The sequence below is a fragment of the Mobula birostris genome, chromosome 19 (genome assembly GCF_030028105.1).
Source record: "Mobula birostris isolate sMobBir1 chromosome 19, sMobBir1.hap1, whole genome shotgun sequence".
NCBI classification, from domain to species: Eukaryota; Metazoa; Chordata; class Chondrichthyes; order Myliobatiformes; family Myliobatidae; genus Mobula; species Mobula birostris.
The window spans coordinates 7,061,182-7,074,392 of record NC_092388.1 but is presented as its reverse complement, the minus strand read 5'-3'; the positions used below and the strand labels follow the sequence as shown (position 1 = coordinate 7,074,392).

Genomic DNA, 13,211 nt, shown 5'->3' with positions numbered 1-13,211 from the left:
CCTGCAATTACCCTATCCATACCCCTCTTAATTTTGTATCCCTCTATCAAATCTCCCCTCATTCTCCTATGTTCTAAGGAATAAAATCCTAACCTAGTCAACCTTTCCCTATAACTCGGGTACAACTCAGGTCCTGTTGTCTTTGAAATGTTCCTGATCTTTCTCACTTGCTGTCAAGTGGAAGATCTAAGCACTGGTTTGGAGTTTCTGGCACTCTCAATGGTATTAAAAATTGGAATAGTGCATCTTTCATCATGAATCTAAATCCATATCTACAGCCACTGACCATTATTTCTCAGAATAACTCAGGCTAGATCTATCAGCAGTGGAAGACAATGATTATTCTGTGGTATTTCTGAAAGTTATCTCTATATCTCGCATGAAAGCCTTGTTTGTAAATCTGGCAAAATGATGTCTGGTCTGAAACCTTGTCCTGCGAAAGGATTTCACTACACAAGTTTATCATTGAGTCACTTGCATGTACACACAATTTCTCCATCGCATGTATATTTTTGCGTAATTTTAGAAGAATTCATTTGGCATCATGAAAGCAATCTGCAGAGCAGAAATGCTATAAATTTTACTTGTGTTATGCTTACCAGAGGTCATGAGTAAAAACATGAACAAACCTTAATGTACCTTTTGGAAATCCCTGAGCAAAGGGTTAGTCGTACTTCCAGCATTTAGTGTTCATATGGGATTAGCTCACACAGATTTTAAACTTGCTTTGTGACTACACTTGAATGCTTCTGATCTGGCTCTCAACAGATTGCAGATCTCTCAGTTCATCCAGCACTTCTGATTGGGGAAGACTGAATGATTTTGTGGGGAAACACTCGTCAATAACTGTTTTAATAAAGTTTGTGACAATCGTGGTGTATTCATTCAGATTACAGATGAGTCCTTGAACACAGTCCAGTCCTCTGACTCAAAACAATCCTGTAGCCACTTCTCTGCTTCCTGCAACCACCTCTTAGTTGTCCTAATCTCTGGAGCTTTGCTCTTTAGCCTCTGCCAGTATGCAGGTAGGAGAAAGACAGCTTAGTGATCTGATTTACCAAGCTGTCTTGGGCTGGAACAGTAGGTATTTGTTATCTTAGCATAACAGTGGTCTAGTGTGTTGGGATTTCTGGTGCTGTGCTATAATTATACACTGATTGTAATTGGGCAGGGTTTTCTTCAACATGCCTGGTTGAAGTCCCCAACTGTGATTTAAAATGCATCGGGTTGGACTGTGTCTTGCCCTTCTTCTGAACATAAAGGATGTCACAAAATAGTTTCAGGCACAACTTGCGTTTGGTTTGCAAGATGATGACAAAAGGTTTCTGATTGTAACTTATTAACTTTGTTTCTCTTTCCATGAAATGTTTCCATAAAACCTGGTCCCATACCATCAGGTTCAGGAATTGTTATTACCCGACCACCATAGACTCCTGAACTGGATAGATAACTTGACTCACCACAACTCTGAACTGATTGATTCCACAACTTACAGACACACTGTTAAGGAGTCTATGACTCATGTTGAAGAAGTTTGGTATGGCCCTTCAAATTCTAAGAACCTTAGGACAGGATTGAGAGCATCCTGACTGGCTGCGTCACTGCCTCGTGTGGGAACTCAATCACAGGATTCTGCAGTGAGTGGTGCAGACAGCCCAGCGCATCTGTAGATGTGAACTCCCCACTATTCAGGACATTTATAAAGATAGGTGTGTAAAAAGGGCCTGAAGGATCATTGGGGACCCGAGTCACCCCAACCACAAACAGTTCAGCTACTACCATCCGGGAAACGGTACCGCAGCATAAAAGCCAGGACCAACAGGCTCCGGGATAGCTTCTTCCACCAGGTCATCGACTGTTTAATTCATGCTGACGCTACTGTATTTCTGTGTTATATTGACTATCCTGTTGTACATAATATTTATTATAAATTACCGTAATTGTACATTGCACATTTGAACAGAGACATAAAGATTTTTACTTCTCATGTATTTGAAGGATGTAAGTAATAAAGTCAATTCAATTCAATATTACTTACTTTTTTATTTGCACAGTTTGTCTTTTGCACATTTGTTGTTTATATATAGTTTTGCATAATTCTATTGTATTTCTTTATTTTCATGTAAATGCCCTCAGGAAAATGAATCTCAGGGTTATATATGGTAACGTATGTGTACTTTGATAATAGATTTACTTTGACTTTGAAATCTGCCTGCCTACCTTAATATTTCCAGTCTCTTCAGTTCTTAATTCAAGCATGTGTTGTTGTTTAAATTTTATTAGAGTTTTTCAACTTGCAAAAGTGATTCTTGAATCCCTTCCAAATTTCTTACCGGTTCACTGAGGTATGAAGTAGTTCCAATATTATAGCACATTTGAGTCTCAGTTGGAAAAAAAAATTGTAATTAAGGAAGTTAAATTAAAAGACTTGAGATCCATAGTCAAGTAGCCCAACTGGAAAAGTGCAACAGGCCCCAATGTGATTTAATTTTTTTTGTTAAAGAATCTGTGTTTATCAGGTAACAGTTCAGTCTTGATGGGCAAGGCGAGGGTGATGATGACTGGGTACTGCACCAGGCAGAGTGGCAGTATCTACATTTCTAGTACTTGGTTGTGAGAAGGAGTTGAAGCAAATCTATTATGCTTTCAGACAGAGGTTCATGTAATGAATTAATCTGTGAGGTTTTTCTCTCTACTTTGGTGCGAGTGACAATAATAAATCAATTTACAAATTTGATAGCCTATCTATCAACTTTATAAGAGTTTCCCATGCAATAATTGCTGGTACTGGTCACTGCTGTGTCTGGGACTATTGCTGTACCAGTACTAGTTTGTCAACCTTGATCACCTGGTGCCTCATTCCAGTAAGTAATGATGGTGCAGTCAGAAGAAGAAACTGAAATTGATTGCTTAGTTTTGTTTTAAATTTGTGGAAAGATTTTTGTTGAGAGGGTGATTTTTTTAATTTTGTAATTACCATTTCTGTCATGATCACTTGTGCTCCATGGAGTTGCATTTTCTGTTCTTCAATTCTTGTAATAATTTCCCCCTGAAAACTTGTTTCTCTACCTAAAAATTGAGAACGGGTTAGCAAAAGTATTTTATGAGTAACTTAGCACTTGGATTTTTGTAAACTAGCAAGTCTAATTTTATTGAATCCTTCATTCTTTTGGAAGTGGAATCCAAACAGACCTGAGTTGTATCTATTTATTGCCATAATTTGATTGTGCAACTGAAAACTCGAAGAAGAAGAAGATGACTTTGTTTTTAATATTAACACAAGAGATTCTGCAGATACTGGAAATCCAGAGTAACACGTGTAAAATGCTGGAGGAATTGAGCAGCTCAGGAATGGAAGAAAGAGTCAGTGTTTTGGGCTGAGAACTGGGAAGGAAGGGGGAAGTAGCCCGAAGAAGAAGATGCAGGAGGGGAAGGAGTGCAAACTGGAACGTGATGATAGGTAAGATCAGGTGGGTGGGTAGGGAAGGGTTCAAATGAGAAGCGAATAGGTGGAAGAGGTAAAAGGCTGAAGAAGAAGAAATCTGATAGAATTTTTAAAAATTTCTATTTTCTATCTGTCCTCTATATAGGTAATCACATTTCTCAATTGCTCCCAAAGCACTGAAATTTGCCTGGTATTCAAAAAGAATGGATGGCCACTGCATATCATTGTTAGATATTAGGCTCTCCAGCCTTGAGCAAAAGGAGACAATTAGGACTGAAAAATGTATTTAGGTTTTTTAAAGTCTTAAGTGTATAAAGTGAGGTTGTTTTGTGTTTCATTTGTGATAATGTACACAATATGTTTTTTTTAATTTTAGAGAAGTTAGTCTGCAGAAACCATACCAGGATCTGAAGAGAGAAATGTCTAACTTACACTTGGTGACAAAAACGCAAGCTGAGCTTCTGCGAAAACTGTTAGCCACACACGGCTCAACAAAGAATGGTAAGTAGTGTGAGTGGAGGGGAAATGGTCTACCTTTAACCACTGACTCCATCGATGCCAATAAAAGAGCAGCTATCAAATACTATCTTGTTAACATCTCATGATAAACTGATAAGTCTAAATATGTAAGTTACTGTCTGCCCCTTCATGTATTTTAGGTCTGGCTATCTTGTGCTGATAAGCTTCACACATAAAGGTGTTGCTCAAGCAGAACAAATATGTTCTGTACTTTTCTCTCTGTTCCCCTTTTTGTTTCTCCTCCGTAGTTACCGCACTACGCGATGAACTAACCTTTGCAAACAAAGCCGAGGTGTGACCTAAACCATGTTGTTGCATCCTAGATGTTTAATCTCTCATCTTACTGAGGAAAATGTCTACAACTTGAACTAATTATTTTGATTTTTAGTTTTAAAAAATGTCTCCAACGAGAGCCACGAATTACCCCATATTGGAGAATAATTATGTATTGTAACACCTTTACTGAAATCAGTATTTTATCACAATAGAAATGGTGATATGAGCCTATCTGTGTTTTACCTTCAGTGAAACCTTTCTGCCTTTATACGTACTACGTGATATTTGAGAAAATGTATTTCCCTGGATAAAAGTTTTACTTTTTGAGTAAATACATTTTACTTAAAGGTTTGATTTTTTTTCCTTCCCAATGACAACTCATTCAATATTTTCAGTTTCTTTCTAACATGTAAAATAATTCTGAATGTAAAATATTTGAGCAGTACTTTTTAAGCTGATAAATATTTCAGTGTTGATAAAGTTTATTGTTTCAAAACTGGGCTTTTTGTTTTGCTGTTTTCATGAAACAGAGCATGCATTGAAGGGGAAGTTTTTTTTACACAGAGAGTGGTGGGTGCCTCGGTTGGTGGTAGAGGTAGATTCATTAAAGACTTTTAAGAGACGTTTGGACAGGAACATGAATATGAAGAAAATAGAAGGAGATGGACATTGTGTAGGCAGAGGGGATAATTTAGTTGCCCGTTTGATTACTAATTTAGTTGGCTTAATGGGCTGTTTCTGTGCTGTACTGTTCTGTGTTAAATGTATGATTGTGTACCCTTTCAAGACTGCTTCATCATTCATTTAGGTAGTGGCTGCTGATGTCTTGTCCCAGCTTACTTGCATTTGCTTTATATTCCTTGGTGCCCTGAACCAACAAGGAGCTTCATTTCTAAGTTCATAATTGACTGAACGTGCACTGCCTTGCAGGAAAGTGAGCTAAACATTTCATCTGCACTTTGTGTGCTGATTTCATTCCTAAGAAACCTGGTTCCAGTATTAAGACTAGTTACCTTACTGCAGAATGTAATTTTTCAGCATTACTCAGTTCAATCACATCATTGTGTTTTAAATGAGTAATACATTGTTAAGCATTGTGGACATGCTACGTCAGTGCATGTGTGGTGACACTGGCAGGTTACTACAGCACATCCTTGGGTCGTGTTGGTTGTTAACACAAAGGGTGCATTTCACTGTATGTTTTGATGTACATGCGATAAGTAAAAGAATCTGAATCTAATTATTTAAGTGTCTGAGCGAGTGATTGCCCTTCAGGCTCCTGTGGCAGTGTACGCTTGCTTAGGGATTGAGCTACTTCCTCAGCATCTCCAAACAGGAATATGGGAAAAAATGTAAAGTCATGACCTTTAACATTATAATGGAAAAGGATAGAATCAGAGAGGACAGGAAAATTTTTAATTGAGGAAGGGCAAATTATGAGGCTATAAGGCTAGAACTTGCGGGTGTGAATTGGGATGAAGTTTTTGCAGGGAAATGGTACTATGGAGATATGGTCAATGTTTAAGGATCTCTTGCAGGATGTTAGGGATAAATTTGTCCCGGTGAGGAAGATAAAGAATGGTAGGGTGAAGGAACCATGGGTGATAAGTGAGGTGGAAAATCTAGTCAGGTGGCAGAAGGCAGCATACATGAGGTTTAGGAAGCAAGGATCAGATGGGTCTATTGAGGATTATAGGGTAGCAAGAAAGGAGCTTAAGAAGGGGGTGAGGAAAGCAAGAAGGGAGCATGAGAAGGCCTTGGCGAGTAGGGTAAAGGAAAACCCCAAGGCATTCTTCAATTATGTGAAGAAAAAAAGGATGACAGGAGTTGAAGGTAGGACCGATTAGAGATAAAGGTGGGAAGATGTGCTTGGAGGCTGTGGAAGTGAGCGAATACTCCTCTTCGGTATTCACCAATGAGAGGGAACTTGATGACGGTGAGGACAATATGAGTGAGGTTGATGTTCTGGAGCTTGTTGATATTGAGGGAGAGGAGCTGTTGGAGTTGTTAAAATACATTAGGACGGATGAGTCCCCGGGGCCTGATGGAATATTCCCCAGGCTGTTCCACGAGGTGAGGGAAGAGATTGCTGAACCTCTGGCTAGGACCTTTATGTCCTCGTTGTCCACGGGAATGGTACCAGAGGACTGGAGGGAGGCGAATGTTGTCCCTTTGTTCTAAAAAAGTAGTAGGGATAGTCCGGGTAATTATGGACCAGTGAGCCTTATGTCTGTGGTGGGAAAGCTGTTGGAAAAGATTCTTAGAGATAGGATCTATGGGCATTTAGAGAATCATGGCCTGATCAGGGACAGTCAGCATGGCTTTGTGAAGGGCAGATTATGTATAACAAGCCTGATAGAGTTCTTTGAGGAGGTAACCAGGCATATAGATGAGGGTAGTGCAGTGGATGTGATCTACATGGATTTTAGTAAGGCATTTGACAAGGTTCCACACGGTAGGTTTATTCAGAAAGTCAGAAGGCATGGGATCCAGAGAAGTTTGGCCAGGTGGATTCAGAATTGGCTTGCCTGCAGAAGGCAGAGGGTTGTGGTGGAGGGAGTACATTCAGGTTGCAGGGTTGTGACTAGTGGTGTCCCACAAGGATCTGTTCTGGGACCTCTACTTTTCGTGATTTTTATTAACGACCTGGATGTGGGGGTAGAAGGGTGGGTTGGCAAGTTTGCAGACGACACAAAGGTTGTGGTGTTGTAGATAGTGTAGAGGAATGTCAAAAATTGGAGAGAGACATTGATAGGATGCAGGAGTGGGCTGAGAAGTGGCAGATGGAGTTCAACCCGGAGAAATGTGAGGTGGTACACTTTGGAAGGACAAACTCCAAGGCAGAGTACAAAGTAAATGGCAGGATACTTGGTAGCGTGGAGGAGCAGAGGGATCTGGGGGTACATGTCCACAGATCCCTGAAAGCTGTCTCACAGGTAGATAGGGTAGTTAAGAAAGCTTATGGGGTGTTAGCTTTCATAAGTTGAGAGATAGTGTTTAAGAGTCGTGAGGTAAAGATGCAGCTCTATAAAACTCTGGTTAGGCCACACTTGGAGTACTGTGTCCAGTTCTGGTCACCTCACTATAGGAAGGATGTGGAAGCATTGGAAAGGGTACAGAGGAGATTTACCAGGATGCTGCCTGGTTTAGAAAGTATGCATTATGATCAGAGATTAAGGGAGCTAGGGCTTTACTCTTTGGAGAGAAGGAGGATGAGAGGAGACATGATAGAGGTGTACAAGATATTAAGAGGAATAGATAGAGTGGACAGCCAGCGCCTCTTCCCCAGGGCACCACTGCTCAATACAAGAGGACATGGCTTTAAGGTAAGGGGTGGGAAGTTCAAGGGGGATATTAGAGGAAGGTTTTTTACTCAGAGAGTGGTTGATGCGTGGAATGCACTGCCTGAGTCAGTGGTGGAGGCAGATACACTAGTGAAATTTAAGGGACTACTAGACAGGTATATGGAGGAATTTAAAGTGGGGGATTATATGGGAGGCAGGGTTTAAGGGTGGGCACAACATTGTGGGCTGAAGGGCCTGTACTGTGCTGTACTATTCTGTGTTCTATATTTATTCACTTTTGAAGGTCAAACTTAAGACAGAATGCAGAGTTAATGGCTGGATTCTTAGCAGTGTGGAGGAACAGAAGGATCTTGGGGTCCACATCCATAGATCCCTCAAAGTCACCACACAAGCTGATAGGGTGGTTAAGAACGCCTGAAGTGTGCTGGCCTTCATTAGTCAGGGGATTGAGTTCAAAAACCGCTAATTAATGTTACAGCACTATAAAACTCTGGCATATTGTGCTCAGTTCTGGTTTCCACATTATAGAAAGGATGTGGAAGCCTTAGAGAGTGTGCAGAGGAGATTTACCAGGATGCTGTCTGGATGAGCGAGCATGTTTTATGAGGAAAGGTCGAGTGAGCCTTTCTCTTTGGAGCGAAGGAGAATGAGAGGAGACTTGCTGAGGTGCTCAAGATGATGAGGCAAAAATCGAGTAGACAGCCAGAGACTTTTTTTAACCCCAGGTTAGAAATGGCTAATACAAGAGGTTATAATCTTAAGGTGTTTGGAGGAAAGTATAGGGAGATGTCAGAGGTAGATGTTTTACACCGAGAGTGGTTGGTGCATGGAAAACACTGCCAGGGGTGATAGTAGAGGCAGATACATTAGGGACATTTAAGAGTCTCTTAGATAGGCATGTGAATAAAAGGAAAATGGAGGGTTATGTATGAGGGAAGAGTTCGATTGATATTAGAGTTAGAGTCTTACTGTCCTGTGCTTTTCTATGTTCTTAATCATTTAAAAGGCTCAGAGTGATCATTGCTCAATCTCCTACTGCTTCCTAAGAGTGTGGGTTATTTCTTTTGCACCTCTCAAGCAAACAGACCGTAACAACCAGGAGGACAACAGTAGCAAACAAAAATGTAAACACAAATTTTCCGTACAGTTCTGACTCAGACGTGTTTCTTGTTCCTGCACATCACTGGGTCTGAATAATGGAAATCTCTACTTGGGTCACGTGAGTTGCAGTGGTTCTCTGTCTTACTTTTAGATCTGGGCGATAAGTCATGTCCACGTGCATCTTGTAAGTTAGTTAAAAGAGGAAGTAACTTAAAAAAATACAAGCTAAGTTTGTATAATTTATTTCCAGTTTAATCTTTTAAAATTCAACATCATTCCAATGAATCTATATAAAATAATAATTGTAGATCAAATGTACAGATATTTTCCTGGCAAAATAACAAATGGTGTAATAGTTCCATGGATCACAGCAGGCACGTCGCTGTAACGTGATTTGCTTGTTATGAGAAGGTGAAACTGCTGGTTACTTGCAACATCCTGACTCTAGTATATGGAGGAGGCAGAGGCCCTGAATGCAGTGGATGTTTTGAAAATCAGAAAGGTGTGAAGTAAAAGATAGGACATCCTGTACAATCTCGTCTGTGATTATTCAGCTATCAGCTTAACTCTGAGGCAAAAAGATGAAAGATTGTAAAGTGTTAATTCTCAAAATGGCCTGAGTAGTTGCAGTAAATTGACAAGGATCTTTCCTACAGGAGAGATGTAAATAAGTTTGAAAGAGTACAGAGAAAATTTACAAGGATGTTGCTGGTTTTGGAAGACCTGAGGTGTAAGGAAAGTTTGAATAGGTTAGTATTTTGTTGCTTAGAATGCAGAAGATTGAGAGGAGATTTAATTGAGGTATACAAAATAGGGTAAATGCAGGCAGGATTTTTCCACTGGGGTTGGGTGGGATGACAACCAGAGGTCATGGGTTAAAGGTGAAGGGGGAAAAACTTAAGGGGAACATGAGAGAAGACATCTTCACTCAGAGGGTTGTAAAATGTGGAACAAGCTGCCAGTGCCTGGTGAATGCAAGCACAATTTCAATGTTTAAGAAAAGTTTGGATAGGTATGTGGATGGTAGTGGTACGGAAGGCTATGGTCCCGATGTATGTCAATGGTAATAGGCAGTTTGAATGGTTCAGCACAGATTAGATGGGTTGAAGGGCCTGGTTTTGTGCTGTACTACTCTATAATTTTATGCCACTGGAAAGGTGTACATTAAAAATCTAAAGGTCAGCTTTATTGGCAAAAGTATATTCAAACATACAGTAAAGTGCATTGTACGTGTCACCAACACAGCTCCAAGATGTGCTGGGGACAGTCTGCAAGTGTTACCATGCTTCTGGTGCCAACTTAGCATGCCCACAAGTTACTAACCCTAACATGTTAGGAAATTGGGAGGAAATTGGAGCACCTGGGGAAAAAACCCACGTGGTCATGAAGAGAACAAGCAAGCTGCTTACAGACAGCAGCAGGAATTGAACCCCATATGCTGCTGCTGTAAAGCATTATGGTAGCTGTTGCACTGTCATGTTGTGCATTTACGACTCATCCTTAACTGCTGTGGTTCTTCTGGTAAAGTTGCTCCCATGACAGTGTTGTGGAAGTATCTACAAGTGTCAGAGAAAGAATGGCATAAAATTCCAAATTAGGATGGTATGCAGTGTTTTGTGGAGAACTGCTGCCCTTGTCCCTCTTGATGGTAGTGATCTCAGGAGATGCCATGGTAGTAAGCTTTGATTATCAGGCAGTTAGTCCCTCACATCAAGAAATGGAACTATGATCTGCTCTTGTTGTCACAGCACGTGCCCACAGGAATGATTCTGGTCAGTGGTAAAATCAAGGATATTCATAGTGGAACACTCATTAATATTGCTGTTAATGAGTGTGAAGTGTAGGTTGTTAGATATGTTGAAGGGGCTTGCTTGGCCATAAGCCATAGGAGCAGAGTTAGGCCATTCAGCCTGTCTGGTCTGCTCCATCATTCCGTCAGGGCTGATCTCTGAATCATAAGCAGAATCCAAATTAGGTTTTATGTCACTGGCATATGTCATGAGATTTGTTGTTTTGCGGCAGCAGTACATTACAATACATAATAATCTTTAAAAACTATAAGTTACAATAAGAAGTATATATATTAAAAAGAATTAAATGAAATAAGTAGTGCAAATGGGGGTGGGAGAAGAATACTGAGGAGGTGTTCATGGATTCACTGTCCATTCAGAAATCTGATGGCAGAGGGGAAGAAGTGTGTGTCTTCAAGCTCCTGTACCACCACCTTGATAGTAGCAGTGACAAGAGGGCATGTCCTGTGTGGTGGAGGTCCTTAATAATGGATGCCACCTTTTTGAGGCATTGCCTTTTGAATGCTGGGGAGGCTAATGCCCATGATGGAACTGGCTGAGTTTATAATTTTCTGCCGCTCTTACCGATCCTGTGCAGTGGCCCCTCCATACCAGATGGTAATCTCTTCTGAAACTCCTACTGAAATATAACCGCTCTTGTGTCTTCTTGGTAATTGCATCAATATGTTTGGGCCCAGTGTAGATCTTCAGAGATGTGACACACAGGAATTTGAAACTGCTCACCCTTTCCACTGATTATCACTCGATAAGGACTGCTCTGTGTTCCCTTGACTTCCCCTTGCTAAAGTCCATAATCAATTATTTTGTCTTGCAGACACTGAGTGCAAGGTTGTTGTTGTGACATCACTCAAACTATCTCGCTCTTATATGCTTCCTCGTCACTATCTGAAGTTCTGCTGGCGATAGTTATGCCATTGGCAAATTTATAGATGGCATTTAAACTGTGCCTAGCCACGCAGTCATGGGTGTAGAGAGAGTAGAGCGGTGGGCTAAGCACGCTTCCTTGAGGTGCGCCAGTGTTGATCGTCAGCATGGTGGAGATGTTATTAACTATCTGCACTGACTGTGGTCTTCTGGGGAGGTCGACAAGGATCCAGTTGCAGAGGGAGGTACAGAAGCCCAGGTTTTGTACCTTGTTGATTAGAACTGATGTATGATGGTGTTGAACACTGAGCTGCAATCAATGAACAGCAGCCCGACATGGGTGTTGCTATTGTCTAGGTGATCCAAGACAGAGTGGAGAGCCAGTGAGATCGCATCTGTTGTAGACCTATTGTGGCAATAGGCAAATTGCAGCGGGTCTAGGTCCTTGCTTAGGCAGAAGTTGATTCTGGCCATGACCAACTTATCTAAATATTTCCTCACACTAGATATGAGTGTCACAGGGCGATAGTTTTTGAGATCTTGGGCACTGGTATGATTGTCACCGTTTTGAAGTAGGTGGGAACCTCCGACTGCAGCCGTGAGGGATTGAAGATGTCCTTGAATACTCCCACCAGTTGGTTGGCACAGGTTTTCATTGCCCTGCTGCCAGGTGCACCATCAGGACCTGATGCCTTGTGAGGGTTCACTTGCCTGAAAGATATTCTTGACGTCAGTCTCCAAGACAGAGATCACTGGGTCACCAGATGCTGCAGGGATTCTCCCTTTCAAAGCTTGCATAAAAGGTGCTGAGCTCGTCTGGCATCAATGGCGTGAAGCATCACAGCAATTCATGATGTTAGGTTTCTCCTTATAGGAAGTAACGGCCTGTGAGTCCTACCAGAGCTGACGTGCATCCGACTCCATCTCTAACTTCAATCAGAGTTGTTTTATCACTCTTAAATAGCCTTCTGTATGTTGTACCTGGTCGACTACAAGTCACCTGGTTCATCCACGGATTTTGGTTTGGGTATGTCTGGTATGTTCACACACTTGTCCATGCATATCTCGATAAAGTTGATGACAACTGAATATTCTCCATTCCCCTGGCTCAAAGCAGTCCTGTAAGCACTCCTCTGCCTCCCTTGCCTGCAGCTTCTTTGTCCTCACCTCTGGTGATGAGGTCTTTAGTCTCTACTTGTATGCCAGGAGTAGAAGTACAGCCGGGTGATTAGACTTTCCAAAGAGACCGTACATTCACCAGAAGGATAATTGGGAGTGGGGGTCTTAACGCTCTGCGTTACAATTGTACTTGCAGACTGGCTTGGCTTCCATGCGTACGTTTTCTTAAGGGTGAACTGTACTTGCGACTTGAGTCTGCAGTCTGGGGTTCACTGATTTTGAGTTTTGATAGATGTTTTAAAAATGTTTTAAAGCAATACTGCTTGCTGAAGTACCCATGACTGTGTGTGGGGATTTCAGCTGCAGTTGTCCTAAACCAGAATATTTGCTAATTCCCATCAGAGCTGCATGCAAAGCGTCGCCACTTATCAGTGCCATATTAACTGCATTTTCCCTCAACCACGTTCTCCTGTCTTCTCCTAGTAACCTTTGACCCCATTACAAATCAAGAACTTATTAACCTCCACTTTTAATATAGCAAAATGACTTGGCCTCTACAGTTGTATATGTCAATGAATTCCACTGATTCACCACCCTCTGGGTAAAGAAATCCCTTCTTATCTCTGTCCTCAACGGACATCCTTCCATTCTGAGGCTAAGCTCTCTGATCTTGGATACCTCCACTATATGAAGCATAGTTTGCATTCCATCTAAATAACGAGTATCGATCATGCCATGTATGTGTTGATGCCTGAATGTTGAATAGGTTTT

General features: G+C 41.3%; 1 protein-coding gene across 2 annotated transcripts in view; it reads left to right on the top strand.

Moving 5' to 3' along the window:
- The window catches only part of azi2 (5-azacytidine induced 2), an 86,434-nt gene that overhangs the window by 61,366 nt on the left and 11,857 nt on the right, over nucleotides 1-13,211 (top strand). For both annotated transcript variants that reach the window (XM_072283182.1, XM_072283181.1), the window contains one exon: nucleotides 3,822-3,946. In XM_072283182.1, coding sequence (XP_072139283.1) covers nucleotides 3,822-3,946 — 125 coding nt within the window. The remainder of the gene's footprint in view (nucleotides 1-3,821; nucleotides 3,947-13,211) is intronic.